This window comes from Schistocerca piceifrons, chromosome 8, assembly GCF_021461385.2.
Source record: "Schistocerca piceifrons isolate TAMUIC-IGC-003096 chromosome 8, iqSchPice1.1, whole genome shotgun sequence".
NCBI classification, from domain to species: Eukaryota; Metazoa; Arthropoda; class Insecta; order Orthoptera; family Acrididae; genus Schistocerca; species Schistocerca piceifrons.
In genome coordinates, this window is record NC_060145.1 from 161,286,915 (window position 1) to 161,307,816 (window position 20,902).

The 20,902-nt window shown below is 37.0% G+C and overlaps 1 protein-coding gene across 4 annotated transcripts in view; it reads left to right on the forward strand.

The window, feature by feature from the left end:
- LOC124711207 (oxysterol-binding protein 1) overlaps positions 1 to 20,902 on the forward strand; it is a 306,892-nt gene that overhangs the window by 181,614 nt on the left and 104,376 nt on the right. For 2 of the 4 annotated variants that reach the window (XM_047241150.1, XM_047241151.1), the window contains one exon: positions 6,805 to 6,921. The exons of the other annotated variants lie outside the window; for them this stretch is intronic. In XM_047241150.1, the coding sequence (XP_047097106.1) occupies positions 6,805 to 6,921 (117 nt within the window). The remainder of the gene's footprint in view (positions 1 to 6,804; positions 6,922 to 20,902) is intronic. 4 annotated transcript variants of the gene reach the window in all.

A 20,902-nucleotide genomic window follows, 5' to 3' on the forward strand; every position in this document is an offset into this window, starting at 1 on the left:
GAGTGCTTTAATCCACAATCATCCATTTACTTAACTGGCAAATGTGATGAACTGTGATAGTTCCACCATCTTGCAACATTCGTGTGCAATGGGGAAAGTTCAGAAATTGGGTGTATGGGTACTGCTTGCTCTAAGCCAAAATCACAAAAATCAGCAGGTCGCCGTAAGTGCAAGTGCACCTCATGCTTGTGCATCATCAATTGGCTCTTGAACAACACCAAATAGTTCTATCCTGTATTGTTATTGCTGATGAGAAATGGTATCTTTATGCTAACATAAGGAAAAGAAAGGAATGGTTGAGCCCAAACAAAGCCACAACTCCCCATACAAAGACCTGACCGCATCCACAAAAGATAATGTTATGCATCTGGAGGAACAGTGGCAGTGTGGTGTATTACAAATTGTTTCCATGACTTGTGACCATCACTGCTGACATTCATTGTCAACAGTTGAGACGTTCTGCAGATGAAATTCAAGAAGATTGACCAGGAAGACTGTGTGAAGTGATGCTACTCCATGATAACATCGGACAGCATTTGGCTAGATTGAGAAAAGAGTTGGGAAGTCATTCTGCACCCACCTTATTCACCTGATCTTGTGTCCTCAGATTTTCACCTTTTCTGCTCTCTATTGGACAATCATCAAGGAACTTTCTTTCTGGATGAAAATGTACTCCAAACTTAGCTACAAGTTCTTCGTCTCAAAACCACGTAATTTCTGCAGTAGCAGAATTAAAAAGCTACCCCAGCATTGGCAGACTTGTAAATAGTGAAAGAGATTATATTATTAATGACTAAAGTCTCTATTATGTGTATCTGTTGCGCTTATTAAATTTATGGAAAAATGCTATGAACTTATGCACCAACCCAATAAGACACCCTGCTAAGGAAAATCTACAGCTATTGTTAAGATAAAATACTGATAGCAGCCTCACTAACAAATAAATTTGGAAAAGAAGACACACATTAAAGGGTTATGTTATATTTATGATATAGTTTGCCCATGAGAAGTTAAATAGTAGCTTTCCATTTTAAACAGAAAACAAGGGACACAGTAACTATAGTAAATAAAAGAATTGTGTAAAAATAAATTTAATAGACTAAACTCTCCTCAGAAATATTTCGAACTATAGAAGGCAGAGAGGAAGTTTGATGGGTGGCTTCTAGAGGTGCATTGTTGCATACTAGCTTGAATGTTTGGTGATATATTTGTAACATTCCTGTGGCAGCAGGCAGCAAGTCAGCTGCCCAAGAAATTAGAAATTAGATTACTTTACTTGTTCTTGTAATTTTTTGTAATACAAAGAATTTATCTCACCCTCAACATTTCAGTGTTAACTTGAGAATAGCCTTTATGATGACACACCACAGAAGCGGTGCCCTTCTGAATTAGACCATCATCTATGACTCTATGACTCATCATGTTGCTAATGGTCCAAAGCAACCCTAGCTCTGGTGATCACTTCTTGCTGCCATTGCAAATATTCCAGCAGTTCTCCCCAGTTCCTCATTACTGTACTTACTGTTATGTTGTTTCTAAGTCTTGTGTGGCTGTGTTGTTGGTAACAAGCATGTTCTCAAAAACTAAATCTGTCACTTGCAGTTTTTCTGACTACAGAGAATAGGACATCCTTATGTTGGATACTTTGTGTCATGCTTGGCTTGATATCTAAAAACCCTTGACGATTTCCTCTTTGGTGAGAGGTAGAGAATGGAAGGGAAAAATTTTAAAAACTGTATAACCTGAGAGAGAGAGAGAGAGAGAGAGAGAGAGAGAGAGAGAGAGAGAGAGAGAGAGGACAAGGTATTAAGAACTCAGGGTTGTAGGAGGGTGTCAGTAAGAAACCCCTATGTTCTTGTTCCATGCCCCTCTCTCTCAGCCAAATGTTTTCCATTTTGTATCCTTCCTCTCCCATGTTTTACAGTTTGTAATGCATTTATGTTTCATGTTACTTTCAAAAGAAAGCAAATCAATACCAAAACAGAGAGAATTCCTAGACTTTCTGGTATCACTTACTGAACTGTGTGTTTGTTAAAGTGCATTCTTCACACTGCATTGAGTGTCTGGAATATAGTTTATGACCAAAAGCTCTATTTACAATTCTGTATCTCAGAGTCTTTATAAAATGACTTTCTGTCGCTTTTAGTATGGTCAGTATCACATTAAATGTTAGTTATCCTTGGTTACTCTTGATTTAATTTATACAAGATAAGTGCAATTTATTTGATGTATAATTTTAATCTTGCCCCACTGTTTTTTTCGTAAATTTGTCAGTGTAAAGGGTTTAAAAGAAAGTGACTAATATGTTGCCACATATCTACTAATTAGTGCATCTAAAAGGAAACATTGCTAGTATTCATCTTGCACTAATTTAAAAATTTAAATTGATCCCAAAATATTTTAATTAATTTTTGTGTATCCTTCTTTTGGCCGGGAATAATTTCTGTAAATAAAATTTAAAAAAAAAAAGCATTTTCCAGTTTTTTCCATATTTGATTATGCAGATATATTTAAAAAGGAAAATTATCTCAGACACAAATGTGTGTGTTCAAGGTGATAATTAACATAACATGAGAAATCGCCCATGCCTATCACCTGTAGCTGCCCCCTCTGTAGGAACAGTACTCACAACAACACTGAAAATGATTGTAGAAGCATTTGCACACAGTTTCATACCAGATTATATATTCTACAGAAGTGAGTCTCAGAATCAAAACAAATGTTTTAGGGATGAGGAGCAGAATTTTATAGATAGTAATCAACTTTTCATCAAGACAAAGTAAACAAATTTAAAAATTCACCCAACTGTATAGAACTATAAATGAAAGTCTGAATTAAACAAACCAGCATTGAACTTCACTTCCTTCTTCTTTATACAGTATACAAACAGATTTTCTCTGTGGAGTGTATATTGTGTATGTTATCATTCACAGTTCTTTCGCATGTGGCCTTTAAACAAAAAAACAAGAATCAATTTTTTCTGGTCTCTTGAGGGAACTCATGGAGGTATTATGATATCTTTACTGTTGCTATTATTTATTCCTTAAGTCCTTCATTTTAAAACAAGTTAATGGGAAGTTGCTCCTAATACTGCATTTGACACCAAGTCCCTTATGGTAGCTATTTGTTATTGATATTGCACAACTTACATGGAGTAAATGAATAATTATTCTGCAAAGATGGAATATGAGCGGTCACAGAATAAAGCTAACCTGTCTGATTTCAGTGTGTGATAGCTTTGAATCTAGAGGGCATCATGAAAGTGTTTTAGAATCCGTGTCTACACAAAATCTTTGTGCTTTATGTCAGTCTGAAAAGGTTATGCAAAATATTTTGGAATATATGCTAATGCAGTTGGTACTGCTGCTGCCATTCAAACAGGAAATGTAGATCAGATGTGTAGGATGTTGTGTTTACAAGAAGAAGAGTATTTATGTTAACAAGTTTAATGCCATTTTCAAATTGTATGTGAGTTAAACTATTTTCTTTCTTTCATAAAGATTTCAAAACTGTATGCACATTTTATGGTAGACAATATTGGAGGAACATATGTATGGATAAGTTTTTTGATGACAAACACTTTGCTGTTGCTTTTATTCCATTAGTTAATATTTTCTTAATTTTTCTGTGTTAGCACTGTACATCAGCATATAACATCCACATGTTGATCTTTTAAGTGAGAACCCAGCAGTGACTGCTGCTTATTGTGATACTGAGGAAGCAAAGTTTTATCAGACAAATGGAATATTTTTTGTCTGCATTTCTTGCTATAAATTGAAAGATTATATTTTTTGTGAATATAAGGATAAGAGTTAGTTACTGTCCCCAATATAGTGTACCAACAAAGAATCAGTATTTGAAATAAAATCATTGATAATAGTTTGAAGATTATTACAATAGTGAGTGGAAAATACTGTTTTGTATGAACAAAAAAAGATCAATATGTTCTCCACAGCCAATTTTCTGTGAATCACATATGAAGTTTGTGTGTGTGTGTGTGTGTGTGTGTGTGTGTGTGTGTGTGTGTGTGTGTGTGTTTTGTTGGAGACAGGATGACAATTTGTGACTATAGTTTTAAATCCACTAAGTAACAGTAATTGTTTCCATACAGTTCTGTGACTTTGTAACATCCTGTAGTAATGTTGATTTGCTATTACACAGAGAAAGTATTTTTGACCCTGACAAATGAGAGTTGTATATGATGAGGTTATTCTTTTTAAGCAAAATCCGTATGTGTCTGTTGAGGAATTGCCAGATTTTTACACTACTTGTAACAAAATTATGTTTTAAGTACTTGAGACTAATTTATATTTACCTTCTTTTACAAAGTCCCAGTCTTTGCAGAAATGGTGCTGGAGTGAAAACTGAAGCAACTGTCTTGCTTGTTATATTTTTTATATTCATGACTCTTGTATTTGTCTTTCTTTCTACCATTTACTCTTGTTTCTTCTTATTTTAAAACTGCTTTCTTTCTTTCTGCAGTTATATTTTCATTCATTACTTCTCAGCTGCTGTTGATCTTTGTAACATCTATGTCATTGTTCCTAATCTCTCCTCCTTTTAAGTAAGGGCATGTGTATAGTGAACATAAAGAAAGTGGAACACTTCTCTACTATAACTGGTTTGTCTTCAGCCACAGACCTTTTGATTTATTTTCATGCTCACAGGTTCAAGAATGAATTTCATTAAACTCCATAACTTGCTGCTTTAAAAAATAAATAAATAAAATAAAAAATCAAATCCATGTTTGGATAAAATTATTTTACATTCATGGCCCAAGAGCTCCCACTAGAACTTTGGGGCAGAAAAATGACACCACACAGGCTCATTTACACTATTGTTACTGAGTGCATTATGACCATATTGACAATGCAGGCTGAAGCAAGTTGTGTGGTAAGTGATAGGAGATAATAGTAATATTTATTTTAATATATTAGCCATTTCATGTCCTTCAAAAGTAGGTGGTGGTAGCAGTGAAGAACACTGCATCCCTTACAGTTACAATTCAGTATTTGATTTCAGTAGCCGTGAAATATGCAGCTGTCATCTTGCACATAGATTTAAAACACAGGATGTCACCTAAAGTTCAAATCTAAATGTGTAACAGAATGTGTTTTTAGCATCAGTATTAGGAAATATAAAAAAAGCTGTTACGATTTCTCTCGTGAGGCCATAAAGGAAAGATTGAAACAAGTAATTAGTTTTCCTTGGTTCATTAAATCACATTTACTCCTACTTTTACATCAAAATATATAATTCTGTCCTTCATAACTTCGTCTTCCTGGATACCCTGAAAGATGTTTGTTACCATACCTGTTAAACTGTAGATCCCTTTCTGTGATATGTTTATGGGATATTTTCAGGAGATGCAAGTTGCAAAAATGGTGCCCAACTGGAAGACTTGCACCAGGCCACTGAGCCACATGACATCATCATCATCATCATCCATCATCATCATCATCATCATCATCTCTCATATCAGTTGGTAAAATCTTATTGGTGGTTTAGGTGGATCTCTCAGTTGCAGTGTAACACTGATGGAATATTAGTTCTGTTGTTGGATTTAGTGCCATTTTGTTGTTATACTGTCTTAAGAAACTATATCCTCCAATGATTATTCAAACTGTACCCTGGTTGTTGTATCAGTTTAATAAGTATAGTGTCCACAGCACAAAAAATAAATAAATAAATAAAATCAGTCTTAGCATAAATACAGAAACAGAAGAAATGGTAAATAATGTTCTTAAAAGTATAAGTGCTGTTTTTCTATGAATGGTCTCACCTTCAATTTTAAAAAGAGGCAACTTATTCAATTCTCCACATGTGGTAAGTGTAAGACATGGTGAGGAAATAATAAATAGGGTGAAGACATCTGAATTCTTAGGTGTCCATATTGATGAGAATTTAAACTGGAAAAAGCATATTTTGGAACTCCTGGAACAACTTATTTCAGTCACGATTGTACGTAGAATCATTGTAAATTTTGGGGAGAGACAAAACAGTAAGTTGACATATTTTGCATAGTTTCATTAAACAATGTCCTATGGAATAACATTCTCGGAAACTCATATCTAAGAAAGAATGTTCTTGTTGCTCAAAAATGTGCTGTAAGAGTAATATGTGGTGCTCAGCCACAATCATCTTGTCCACATCTGTTTAAGGATTTGGTCATTTTGACTACTGCTTCACAGTAATTTTTCCTTCATGAAGTTTATTGTAAATTATCCACATGGCTAAAAAAGAATAATGTTGTACATAATTACAATATGAAAAAGAAAAATGGTAATCATTACTCTGAATTAAGGTTGTCTTAAGCACAAAAAGGGGTGCACAATACTGCAACAAAAATTTGTGATTACTTACCCAGTGATATAAAAATGTCTGACAGACAGCAACATAAAATTTGAAAACAAACATAAAAAATTTTCTCCTTGACAACTTCTGCTCCATAGAACAATTTCTAGTCTTTTAATGCAAAAGAAAAGAAAAGAAAAAAAAACCCACACCTTATAAATGTTGAGCATGTAACCAAATGTACAAATTAATTTAAGATGGAATGTAAAATGACTTGTTCCACCATTACAATTTATGATGCAAAATGATCCATGGAACATGAAACTAAGTAACTAACTCACAACTCACTCACTCATAGTCTCGAATGTCCTTGTCAATGAGACAAAACACTCTACATTTTTCCATTTTCCCCACCTCCCATGCCCAGACACTCTCTCACCTCTGCCCTTATCTTTGTTTTCTCTCCAGCTATTAATCTCATTTCATTCAGTTTCTTTCTTCATTCACCAGTTCTTCGAGACCTACCTACAACAGATGGTTCAGAACCCCACTCATGATGGAAATGCATTAAATCAAATGGGCATCAATGGCAACATCTTCAGGCTGTCGCAATTGAAACTATTATCGGTGAGCAGTTGTTGCAACAATGATTAACAAAGTATGAAAGGCAACTAAAAAAGTTCCAACTAGATAAAAAACAGTAGTGTAACATCTCAGTGAGGAACTTAACTTTGAGCTCATGATAGGAGCATGTAGAGGATTGGTTCTCAAACTTTTTTCCTCTGAGACCACTTTTCAGGAGGAAAAAAATCACCGCCCACTCCCCCAATGTATTTTATTAATAAAGATAGTTATATTTATATATTTTCTTTTCTGTCTTCTCAATTTTACCAAATTCATTTTAGAAGGATTTTACACAACATAAACCAAAACTACATGGATTATTATAATGAAAGTATAGAACAAAGTGATTATCACATTTTCATTTATTCAAAAAACTGTGACATGAGTAGTATTTACAATTTAGCAAACAAGGATTACAAGAGCATTAAAAATTTTAATTACAAATTTCACTGTGATGGACGAGCTTGCTTTGAGAAGAATGTTTCTCAAGGAAGGATGTAATACATAAACAGCCACTCGGAATTCTTTGCTTCCATTTAGCTTTGAACAGTGGTTCAACTTCATAGCTGGTAAAGCTGAAAAGCCAGTCTTGCACAAGTGCACAAGAATTTTGCTGCAATAGAAATCATGATCTTCATTGACTTTTGTCTCTTTGTTGGGAATTCCTTGCTAATATAAATCCAAAATTCCAACAAAGAAATGTCATTAAATTTACTCTTCAGTGAAGTATCATAAGTGAGATCAATCAATTCTTATTGCTCCTTTGTATTCAGACATGATGGTCCACGAGCTTTTTTGAATGGATTTTTAATCCAATTTAATTTGTCAAAATTGTCACTGAAATAATTTTCAAAGTGAACTTTCAGTATTGCAACGTGATGAAGTAGGCAGGCTTTTATCTCCATTGGAAATCCTGGATTATCTGTGTCCTCTAACAGTTATTCTAGGGTATAGAACATATCTAGCATGCCATATTTAATTTGATTTTGCCACAGCTCTAATTTCTTTACAAACACCTTCACTTTTCCTTTCCAAGATAGTACATTTGCCTGATTACCTTGAAGTGAATTGTTAAGAATACTTAGTTTCTCAGAAAAGTCAGTGAGGTAAGTCATATTAAATAGAAAATCTCTGTTGCTGAAACACACTGTCAGAGTGTCTTTTCTCTTTTAAGAAACAAAATACCTCATTTCTCAGTTTAAACATTCTTTTTAATACTTTTCCCTTGAAAGCCATTGAGCATTAGTAAAAAAGAGCAGTTGAGTGAGTTCATCACCCATGTCCTCACATAGCACTCCAAAGAACCTTGAATTTATAAATTTTGCGTTAATAGTATTCTCTCTTTCCAGAACCCTGTGCAACAGTTCATGAGAGGGTGGCTGAAGCTTCCCAGTGTATCATGCAGTGAGTCCAAAGTATATCAGGAACTACACCTTTAACTTTTGCTAGCAGTCCACCATTAATTACATAGAGCAAGTGCCATTTGTGCATACTGCATTGCACCTGTTCTATGATATCCTGTTTTGATTAAAAAGGTATTGATCAAGTCAAAAAAGCTTTGAAATGTAGCTGCTTTCAGTACTGGCTCACAGAAAAGTAGTTCCTCTCAAATGTTAAACTCATCACTGAAACAAATATTAGCAATCAAATGAGCATGTCCATGAATATCAGTCTCTTCATCCATTATGCAGTTTATTGATAAACTGCTCAGGTAAATTTCCAGAAAAGTCTAAAATTTTCCAGACCCTATATCATTAGAGATAGCAATACTTTTCAGCTTTTGAGAAAATAGATCACCAAACAATGTTGATAATAAATCAATTGCGGCTGGTAAAACCAGAGTTTCTGCATCTGTGTGTGATTTCTTGCACAATCATGTGAAAAATCTGATAAGAGGCTAAAAGGACATTAGAAATCACATTTGTCCTTTCACAAAGTGCTTCTGGGTAAAATAAAACATTTAGTTTTCTGACAAAAAATTCTTTTGATTGTACCTGTTAATTCATGGTGTTTAGTTTCAGAATGTCTCTCTAACTTCATAGGATTTAAGCTATCAGCAGTTAAAATGGTTAAATTATGCACTGTGGATGTTCTTCACCTTTGATAGGAGTTTTTGAGAAGCTGAGCAATATATTGTTCTCATCATAACTTCTCATTTTTGCCTTTGGAGTATCTCTCTCCCCTCTGTCAGTTGATGGACCACTGGTGTCTTCAACTCTGTCACTAATCAGGAACCACTTCATACTGTCGTCGAGTCATTCTCGTAAAGTCTGAAAGACTGTAAGGAAGCATCGAGATACGCGAGCTAGAGCTTGCACTACACTTGATGATAGTTACGGGTACAGTCACAGTGCAGCCGACAATGGATGATTCCACTGACATGCCCAGCTCACCTTATCATTTCAAAAAAATGCTAAAAATATGACCATAGTTTCATTTTGTTGACCACGTTTGTCATAATGCAGACTTCAGGAAAATTCAATCCAGATCAATGGCAGCACCCCTGCCCCCTCATCTCCACCTCCCATTGACCTCTCCCCCCAGTTACATGCCACATAATTTGAGAACCACTGATGTAGAAGGATTATGGCTCAAGTTTAAAGGAATGATTGAGCATACACTGATAGATATGTACCTAGTAGATGATGGGAGGGATACTTCATAGTATACAGTCACTGTAAAGATACAGAGACTCCAGCATAATAAGTGTAAAGCAATGCAAAGGGTTATAGATAGAGAGATGTTGAGTGAAACACATTTTTGCTGTCAAGAAATGTGCATGAAGCCTTCAATAAGTGTTGTTGTGGTCTTCAGTCCAGAGACTGGTGTGATGCAGCTCTCAGTATATTTTTGAAACGTCTTCCACAAAATCCAAAGAATACTGGTTGTATGTAAATGCTTTTAGTGGCATGGAAGTTCATGTCCAGTCACTCACAGATGAGACAGGAACTGAAATTAAAGGTGGCAAAGCAGAAGCAGACATGCTTTATTCAGTTTCAAATGTTCCTTCACAAAGCAAAATACAGGACTATTGCCCCAGTTTAATTCTATACCACTGAAAAGTTAAACAAATGTTAGTTTTCTGTGGCATTGAGAAACAGCTGAAATTGTTAAAACTGAACAACGTCCCAGGACCTGGTGAAATCCCTATCAGATTGGCCTATTTAACTACAATCTGCCATAGATCCCGCAAACAAAAAACCATGCCCAGTAGTTGGAAAAAAGCACAGGTCACACTTGTTTATAAGAAAAGTAGCAGAAGTGATCCAAAAAAACTACTGTCCAATATCCTTTTGACATCCATTTGTTGTACCATCTTAGCTCAAATACAATAAGGTATCTTAAACAGAAGAGAATGCCTACCCCCATGAACCATGGACCTTGCCGTTGGTGAGGAGGCTTGCGTGCCTCAGCGATACAGATAGCCGTACCGTAGGCGCAACCACAATGGAGGGATATCTGTTGAGAGGCCAGACGAACGTGTGGTTCCTGAAGAGGGGCAGCAGCCTTTTCATTAGTTGCAAGGGCAACAGTCTGGATGATTGACTGATCTGGCCCTGTAACAATAACCAAATAGGCCTTGCTGTGCTGGTACTGCAAACGGCTGAAGGCAAGGGGAAACTACGGCCATAATTTTTCCCGAGGGCATGCAGCTTTACTGTATGATTAAATGATGAATAGTCCCCCATTCGGATCTCCGGGCGGGGACTACTCAAGAGGATGTCGTTATCAGGAGTTTACTGGAATTCGGTAGTGGGAAAATGGAGAGAAGGAAACGTAGTAGGTGAATATGGATTGGGGCTAAGAAATGAAAGAGGAAGCTGCCTGGTGGAATTTTGCACAGAACACAGCTTAATCATAGCTAACACTTGGTTCAAGAATCATAAAAGAAGGCTGTATACATGGAAGAAGCCTGGAGATACTGACAGGTTTCAGATAGATTATGTAATGGTAAGACAGAGATTTAGGAACCAGGTTTTAAATTGTAAGACATTTCCAGGGGCAGATGTGGACTCTGACCACAATCTATTGGTTGTGAGCTGTAGATTAAAACTGAAGAAACTGCAAAAAGGAGGGAATTTAAGGAGATGGGACCTGGATAAACTGAAAGAACCAGAGGCTGTACAGAGTTTCAGGGAGAGCATAAGGGAACAATTGACAGGAATGGGGGAAAGAAATACAGTAGAAGAAGAATGGGTAGCTTTGAGGGATGAAGTAGTGAAGGCAGCAGAGGATCAAGTAGGTAAAAAGACGAGGGCTAGTAGAAATCCTTGGCTAACAGAAGAAATATTGAATTTAATTGATGAAAGGAGAAAATATAAAAATGCAGTAAATGAAGCAGGCAAAAGGGAATACAAACGTCTCAAAAATGAGATCGACAGGAAGTGCAAAATGGCTAAGCAGGGATGGCTAGAGGACAAATGTAAGGATGTAGAGGCTTATCTCACTAGGGGTAAGATAGATACTGCCTACAGGAAAATTAAAGAGACCTTTGGAGATAAGAGAACCACTTGTATGAACATCAAGAGCTCAGATGGAAACCCAGTTCTAAGCAAAGAAGGGAAAGCAGAAAGGTGGAAGGAGTATATAGAGGGTCTATACAAGGGCGATGTACTTGAGGACAGTATTATGGAAATGGAAGAGGATGTAGATGAAGATGAAATGGGAGATACGATACTGCGTGAAGAGTTTGACAGAGCACTGAAAGACCTGATTCGAAACAAGGCCCCCGGAGTAGATAACATTCCATTGGAACTACTGACGGCCTTGGGAGAGCCAGTCCTGACAAAACTCTACCATCTGGTGAGCAAGATGTATGAAACAGGCGAAATACCCTCAGACTTCAAGAAGAATATAATGATTCCAATCCCAAAGAAAGCAGGTGTTGACAGATGTGAAAATTACTGAACTATCAGTTTAATAAGTCACAGCTGCAAAATACTAACGCAAATTATTTACAGACGAATGGAAAAACTAGTAGAAACCGACCTCGGGGAAGATCAGTTTGGATTCCGTAAAAATGTTGGAACACATGAGGCAATACTGACCCTACGACTTATCTTAGAAGCTAGATTAAGGAAAGGCAAACCTACGTTTCTAGCATTTGCAGACTTAGAGAAAGCTTTTGACAATGTTGACTGGAATACTCTCTTTCAAATTCTGAAGGTGGCAGGGGTAAAATACAGGGAGCGAAAGGCTATTTACAATTTGTACAGAAAGCAGATGGCAGTTACAAGGGTCGAGGGACATGAAAGAGAAGCAGTGGTTGGGAAGGGAGTGAGACAGGGTTGTAGTCTCTCCCCGATGTTATTCAATCTGTATATTGAGCAAGCAGTGAAGGAAACAAAAAAAAAAATTCGGAGTAGGTATTAAAATCCATGGAAAAGAAATAAAAACTTTGAGGTTTGCCGATGACATTGTAATTCTGTCAGAGACAGCAAAGGACTTTGAAGAGCAGTTGAACGGAATGGATAGTGTCTTGAAAGAACGAGATGAACATCAACAAAAGCAAAACGAGAATAATGGAATGTAGTCGAATTAAGTCGAGTGATGCTAAGGGAATTAGATTAGGAAATGAGACACTTAAAGTAGTAAAGGAGTTTTGCTACTTGTTGAGCAAAATAACTGATGATGGTTGAAGTAGAGAGGATATAAAATGTAGACTGGCAATGGCAAGGAAAGCGTTTCTGAAGAAGAGAAATTTGTTAACATCGAGTATAGATTTAAGTGTCAGGAAGTCATTTCTGAAAGTATTTGTATGGAGTGTAGCCATATATGGAAGTGAAACATGGATGATAAATAGTCTGGACAAGAAGAGAATAGAAGCTTTCGAAATGTGGTGTTACAGAAGAATGCTGAAGATTAGATGGGTAGATCACATAACTAATGAGGAAGTATTGAATAGGATTGGGGAGAAGAGAAGTTTGTGGCACAACTTGACTATGAGAAGGGATCGGTTGGTAGGCATCAAGGGATCACCAGTTTAGTATTGGAGGGCAGCGTGGAGGATAAAAATCGTAGAGGGAGACCAAGAGATTAATACACTAAGCAGATTCAGAAGGATGTAGGCTGCAGTAGGTACTGGGAGATGAAGAAGCTTGAACAGGATAGAGTAGCATGGAGAGCTGCATCAAACCAGTCTCAGGACTGAAGACCACAACAATGACAAACAGAATGATCTGCTGCATGCCAACTAGAATGGATCCGAAAATGTCAGTCATGTGAAACCCAACTCACAATCTTCTCACATGACATTCTGAAAGCCATGACTCAAGGCAGTCAGGTAGATGCAGTATTTCTTAACTTCTAAAAAGCATTTGCTGCAGTACCACTTATCATCAAAAGTGTTCTATAAGGTATCAAGTGAAATTTGTGACTGGATTGAGGATTTTTTGGTATGGAAAAAGTTATCTTGTATTGAGAGTCATCAACAGATGTAGAAATAATTGTGGATGTGATCCAGGGAAGTGTACTGGGACCCCTTGTTGCTCATGTTGTGTATTAATTGTCTGCTGGATAATAATAATAGAAACATCAGACTTTTTGCAGACGATGCAGTTATCTACAATGAAGTACTGCCTGAAGAAATTGTGCAAAATTAATAAGATTTCAGACTAGTATGTTTTATTTTTCCAGAAATGTAGTATTAACATGCAGTATCGTATATCTATAATATAAATGAGTCACTGTTGGAATTGTTCAACTTGTATAGCTACCTGGGTCTAATGCTCTTTAGAGATATGAAATAGAATGAGCACATAGTCTCAATCATGGGCAAAGCAGGTGGGTGACTGGGATCCATTGGTAAAGTACTACGGAAATGCAATCAGTCTACAAAAGAGACTGCATACAAAACACTCATGTGACCCATCCTACAATATTGCTCAGTGTGTGGAACCTATACCAAATATGTCTAACAGAGATAATGTGAATGTATCTAAAAACACAGATGATGTGACTTACCGAACGAAAGTGCTGGCAGGTTGATAGACACACAAACATGCACACGAAATTCAAGCTTTCACAACAAACTGTTGCCTCATCAATCCTGATGAGGCAACAGTTTGTTGTGAAAGCTTGAATTTCGTGTGTATGTTTGTGTTTGTTTGTGTGTCTATCGACCTGCCAGCACTTTTGTTTGGTAAGTCACATCATCTGTGTTTTTAGATATATTTTTCCCACGTGGAATGTTTCCCTCTATTATATTCATGTCAGAGATAATGAATGAATAGAAAGGAGGACAGCATGGGTGGTCACAGGTTTATTCAACCCATGGGGGAGAGCATCATGAAGATGCTGAAAGAACTGAACTGACAGGCACTTTAAGATAGACAAAAACTATCCTGTGAAAACCTACTTACCAAGTTTCTAAATGAACTTTAAGGGAAGAATCTAGGAATATATTACAACCCCTTATGTATCACTTAACTGAAATTTAAAAGATTAGTCCAGAAAAGTCAGTGTGTAAGGAAGTGGGATTCTGAGGAATGATGAGACACATTTGAAGTTCACTAAAGACTTGGATACTGTGATAAGGAATACCACAGTAGGCAGTTCAGTTCAAGAGGAGTTGATGTCTCCAAAAAGAGCAGTTACAGACAGACAGGCAGATATATGTACGATGTGGGAGGGAGGCGAGGAGGAGATAGTGGCATCATCAGTTAACATTGGAAAATACCCTATTCTTGACACACTCATGATATGATTGTGGTTTTTATGTTTTTGTGTCTTCTTAAACTTTTCTTTTATTGTTTGCATTGTTTTCGACAATGTATAGAAAGAAGAGCAGTACAAGAACTCACCGAATTGGGTGACTTGCTGGAAAATGTCACTCTGAGGTGCTGAAAAACCTGAACTGGAGACACTTGAAGATGATACACCAGCAAAATCTTGCTGGTGAAGTATAAGAAACAATATTAAGTGAGGAACTCAGAAATATACTTCAGCACCCTAATTATCACTTCCAAAGAGAATGTAGAGACGAATTCAGTTCAAAGTTTTGATTTCAGTGGTAGCTGTCATACTGATGGGATAGAACTGGATACCAACATCAAGGATTCTTGAGGAGGAAGTTGTGACATTGACATTGGGGAGAAGATATATAAATATCATCTGCTTAACCTCAAAAGTTAGCCTACAGTATTCATGTTGCATTCACTCTTGCTGTAGTAGTTTTATCTCTCTTTAATTTTTATTTTATTGTTTTTGCAGTAATTTGAGAAGGTTCTACTAGGACTTAAATATTGTTCACGATTATCATCTACATCTATATTCTGCAAACCACTGTGACATATGTGGCAGAGGGTGCTTCCCGTTGTATCACTTACTAGGGCTTCTTCCTGTTCCATTCACATGTGGGACATGGGAAAAATGATTGATTGGCTGCGTCAGTACCTGCAGTACTCAGTCTAATCTTGTCTTTGTAATTCCTATAGAAGTGATATGTAGGGGGTTGTTGTATATTCCTAGATCCCTTGCTTAAAGTTGGTTCCTCAGATTTTTTAAGTTGGCTTTTGCTGGTTAGTTGCATATATCTTAAATCATCCACCAGCCCAAAGTTTTCAGCAAAATCACTGTGATGGACACCTGTGGGTCACACAAACAGCTGACCTCCACAGTAAGAGACAAAATAACTCAAGTCGAAAAATGTTAAAAATTCATACTTGTACATAAATGGGAACATAAATTGATGGTACGATTTTCGGTAAAAGTATGTCTTACAAATTGTGAGGAAGTCAACTTTGTTGAAGGACTTTACTTGCTGGGACGTACATAGAAAGAAAACAAAATCCAAAGATAAAAGGGTTCTTTCCGTATATTGCCCTCACACACATTCACTCGAGCAAAGAAAAGTTGATGTTTTGAAATGTTTGGCTCTCCTCTTTTCTTTCACATCATAGCAGCGTGGAAAATTTACAGTAAAACAGTTCTCACTAACTTCCAGTACGGATTTTGGTTTGGCCATAAATAAACGCTTTCGTTGCTAGTTCCCTAATTCTAATTCTTCGTATAACGGATTGTATTTTATTACCCAACCTTCACCGTTTGGTACTGAGTTAATCGAAGTGACGTGTTGTTCTGTTTATATGTTATAACACGGCCATTTGACGTTTAAGTTTCCTTCCGTTCCTTTTGACGTCCGATCTGATTCGACCTTGGGTTTGATTTCGAAAGCTTCATCATATGTCTGGAACTAGTGCAGCTGAATTTGGGTACCGGTGACACACGTGCAGCACTTCAGTTTACAATTGCAGTAATAAGACCGCTAATAAAGTAAGACAAAGTTAATAATATCAGTTAAACTGTTCACTTATTTCATCTGAGTATCCATAACGTAAGTCGACCTGTTCTTGAGGTAATTCACTTGTCATATCTTTACGCGACTCGCTTTGAGCGAGCGAATATGATGTGTATATATATGAGCGGAGGGGCGTAGTGAGGACGTAATGTTATCCGTTTAGTGAACCCGGAGTTATTATGCAATGATTCTTAAGTGGAACGATGGCAAGTGAAAATTAATAGGATGCAAGCCGTATTAGTATTAGTTTTCTGCCAAGAATTGAGCACTGTAGTCCATTTGTTGTGGTTTGTAAGGTTATGTAACTAATTTGACAGTACTTGTAACATTGTTTCCTAATAACCAGCACAAAGGAAAGAATAAATGCGAAAGTTTGCTGTATGTGAAATCACTGTGGGTTTTAAACTACTGTGAGCATATTATCATAAAAATAGCAAGAAGTTTTGAATTTGACAGTTGTAGAAATGACATTCATTTCATTTGTTGTATATGCGGCAAACGTTTCTTTTGTCGCTCATTAATAGCGTGCATAACGAGTGCTGAGACTTACCGGAACAGTGAATCCCGATATAGAAAGACACCAGGTAAATGTATTGTAGTTCTAAAATTACTTCTGACAGTTGGGTAACACATCTTTATACGACTAAGCCGCCCATATAGCCATTTTATTGACCGTAAGAGCGAAACGTGCAGAAATAAGCGTTACTGTGGTCCGTGAAATACGTGGATGGTTAAAGTTTAGTAGATAGCCGGTTATAATTCTGGCTGTATTACAATTGACATGCCCCGCCCCATGTCTTAGTAGATGCAATTACATTTCGGCATTTCTGCAAAGCTGTGTGTGTGTGTGTGTGTGTGTGTGTGTGTGTGTGTGTGTGTGTGTGGGTGGAGTTTATTGGTTATTTCAAACATGCTCTAAGAAAATCAGCCAGCCAATCACAAACAAAAAATTCTTTTGCTTGAACATTTCCTATGATCTCACCCTACAAGACTTAACAAAAAAAAAAAAAAAAAAAAAAATCGTGCATTTCCTTGGGCATGCTGTACAGTTGTTCACCAGTTATCTATGATTTTGTTGGGTTCCGTTTGTTCCTAAGTGGATAAACAGGTGACACAACTGAATATTACAGATGTAGCAATCTTGGCAGTAACTCATTTTGCTGCACTTCAGAGTTTTCACTCATGTGGACACACACACACACACACACACACACTTGTGTGTAATGCAAAATGAAATAGTCCATTAAGTTAGCATAATGCTACAGTTGTTCTCAAATATATACTGTCAAGTGTCCTCCCTTAAATAAACATAAGTTACTGGAATTTTGTGGTTAAACATAATTTCATACCACCCCACTCTACAACAAAGAAATCTGAATTTCTTGTAACTTTCTTGCCATATGTCCATAATTATCTCAAAAACAGCTCTTTAGCAGACCCATGTTCACTATAATGTTTGTGCTGCTATTATTATATACTTACACCAATGTCAGTTTTCGCTGGTAGGCAAATTATTGTAGATGCTGTATACACATTTTGCACATGGGTCACCTCTGCTGCCTTCCTTAGTGCTGCCTGTGGCCACTTGTCACATGGGCCTTAAACTGACCCTAGTTAGTAAGGAAGATACAGAGATTGAAAAATGTCTTGTACAGTCTTGAAGGTAATCTAAACCATTCTTCCTGCAGAATAGTGGCAAATTCAGGTAGTGATGATTGCATACCCTACTCTCTAAAGTAGACTACAAAGGCTCAGTAATATTGCGATCTGGTGACTGGTGGCGAATGGAGATGTCAGTTCATCCTCATGCTTACAAAACCAGCCCTGGGCAGTGCAGACTGTGTGAACAGGGGCCCTGGCATTTTCTAACACAGCATTGCCATTGTGAAGTGAAACAGTGTACCATGGGAATGATGATCTGACTTTGCACTGCAAGATTTGTGTTGTTAGTAGTGTTAGTGTCATGACTTGCTGTCAGGTACTGGTACTGGTATGACGACGTAGGGTTGAAAGACAAGCACCAATCTGCATTAAAGTTGCAGACCATCAACATTGGTCTGGACAAGGTGAACAGGGCTTTGCTTGTAAAGCTGTTTTATTAAAACAACAGTTGTAGTGGTGCTGGTCTTCATGAGTATTGATCCATTGTAGGGCTATGGAGAGGTCCACTTTCTGCACTGGAATTGAAGAACATAGTTCAGAAGTTCTAATTAGCTGGTAATTTGGGAGTTGCTCCAGAGAGAGTGTGTTGGCCAAAAGTGCCACAAATTATTGAAGTTACTGTTGCCATGGCTGATAAAGCTGAAAGCAATATACAAACTTAAAGCAGTGTGCTAGCTGTGTCATGATGGGTGAACATTCCACCATCCACTGTTTGAAAAGTGCTTCGTGCATTTTGGAAATGGTATCTTTAGGGTGGCTCCAGGCTGTTGTGGATGCAGATGATCGTCACACAGAACAACATAAATGTGGTACAAAATTAACAAATGTTACTTTCTCATCCAGAAATTCTTTCAGTGGTTTGTTATTTTTCTTCTGCACCCTTTTACAAATGTTTCCACAAAGTTTTGTTGTCCTATGTTCACTTGTTTTTCAAGGGGGCCTTCTCAAGTAGCAAAAGTTTAATTATAACTACCACATATGCAACTTGTTAAGATAATTTCATACAAATTCTGGGATGGAATTTGGTTTTACAAAGAGTACTGTATAGCATTGACTCCTTACTTAGCTTGCATTTATCACAATCTCTTTTTCAGCCCAAAGTGACTGGAAAAAAGCATAGGTGACTTGTGTGTATAAGAATGGTAGGACAGGCTTGCAAAATTACAAACACCCCTAACATTGGTTTGCTACAGAATCATCCTTGAGCATATTCTCAGTTTGAGTATAGTAAATTTTCTTGATACAGAGAAACTTATGTCCATGAATCAGCATGGTTTTAGAAAGCATTGCTTGTATGAAACTCGGCTTGCCCTATTCTCACATGATATAGTGTAAACTATGGATGAAGGGCAGTAGGCATATTCCATGTTTCTGGATTTGTTGAGAGCATTTGATACAGTTCTCCATTGTTAAGTGCCTCAAAGACTTCATGTGTTATAGAACCCAGTATGTTGTCCTCAATGGCGAGTGTTCATCAGAAACGAGGGTACTGTTGGGAGTGCCCCAGGGAAGTGTTGTTATTTGCTATATTCATAAATTATATGGCAGGCAGGAAGGGCGGAAATTTGTGATTGTTTACTGATGCTTGGTGTACAGGAAGGTGTTGAAGTTGAGTTACTGTAGGGGGATAAAAGATGGCTTAGACAAAATTTCTAGTTGGTGTAGAAAAATGTAAGTTAATGTGTGGATGAGTAGGGAAACAAACCAATAATGCTCAGATACAGCATTAATAGTGCCCTGCTTAACAAACCAATAATGTTCAGAAACAGCGTTAATAGTACCCTGCTTCATGCAGTACTGTCGTTTAAATATCTCGGCATAACGTTGCAAAGTGATATGAAATAGAACAAGCATGTGAATATGTAGTAGGGAAGGCAAATGGTCGACTATAGAGTTTGTTGATAAAGCTTTGAGAAAATGTGGTTCATTTGTAAAGGAGGTGGCATATGGGACACAAGTGTGACCTGTTCTTGGGTATTGCTCGAGTACTTGGGATCCGTACTTGGTTGCATTAAAAGACGACATCGAAGCAATTCAGAGGTGATTGTTAACAGTAGGTTCAAACAATACATCAGTGTTACAGAGATGCTTCAGAAACTCAAGTGGCAATCCTTGGAGGGATGCTGATATTCTTTATGGAGGAACATTACTGAGAAAATTTAGAGAGCCGTATTTGAATCTGTCTGCAAAACTATTCTACAGCCTCCAAATACATCTCATGTAAGGATTACAAAGATGAGATACGAGAAATTAGGGTTAAAAGGAGGCATGTGGCCATTAATTTTTCTCGTGCTCTGTTTCCGACTGGAACAGGAAGGGAAATGACTATTAGTGGTACAGGGTACCATCTGACATTCATCATATGGAGTATGTATTTAGGTGTAGATTGTTCCTTCTGTTAAGCCTTGGCCGGCTACCTTTCCTGTCCTCGTAAAAACATCCTTATATATTCTATGCATCTGTGTACTGAATTATTTTCATTGTTTTATAATGGCCAATCCTACGCCATTATCGGATGATCCCTGGCTGAATAAATGAATAGTTCAATTGACACACTTGTAACTCCTCTTCTTTTTTTGTCTGCTTTTCTGTGAAATAACTTGACACTGTGTTTGTCCTTCTGGGAAAGTATCTCTGATTTCAATGTAGCTACTTTGAACATTTATTTTTAAGAGAGCTTATAATACTAAAAACTTCTTTTGGATATCTAAAATGAAGTTGAATTTTATCAAACCCATTTTGGGAGGCTTTTCTGTGAAACTGTATAGGCTGTGTGCTAAAGAGTAGTTCAAATCTAAGTTATCTTCTGTAAGACAGAAAACAGGTTCAATTAACCGAAGTGTTAGATACATTATCGACTCTCAGCCAAATGGTCAATCTCCAGACTAACCTAGACCTAATGTTACACTACAAATCAGTCACCAAAAACTACATTCTAAAAAAATTACATTTTTAGTGTTCTGTTCTCTCTCTGTTAGTGCTCACCTGACATCACATGCCGTGTCAATATTGTTACAGTATCCA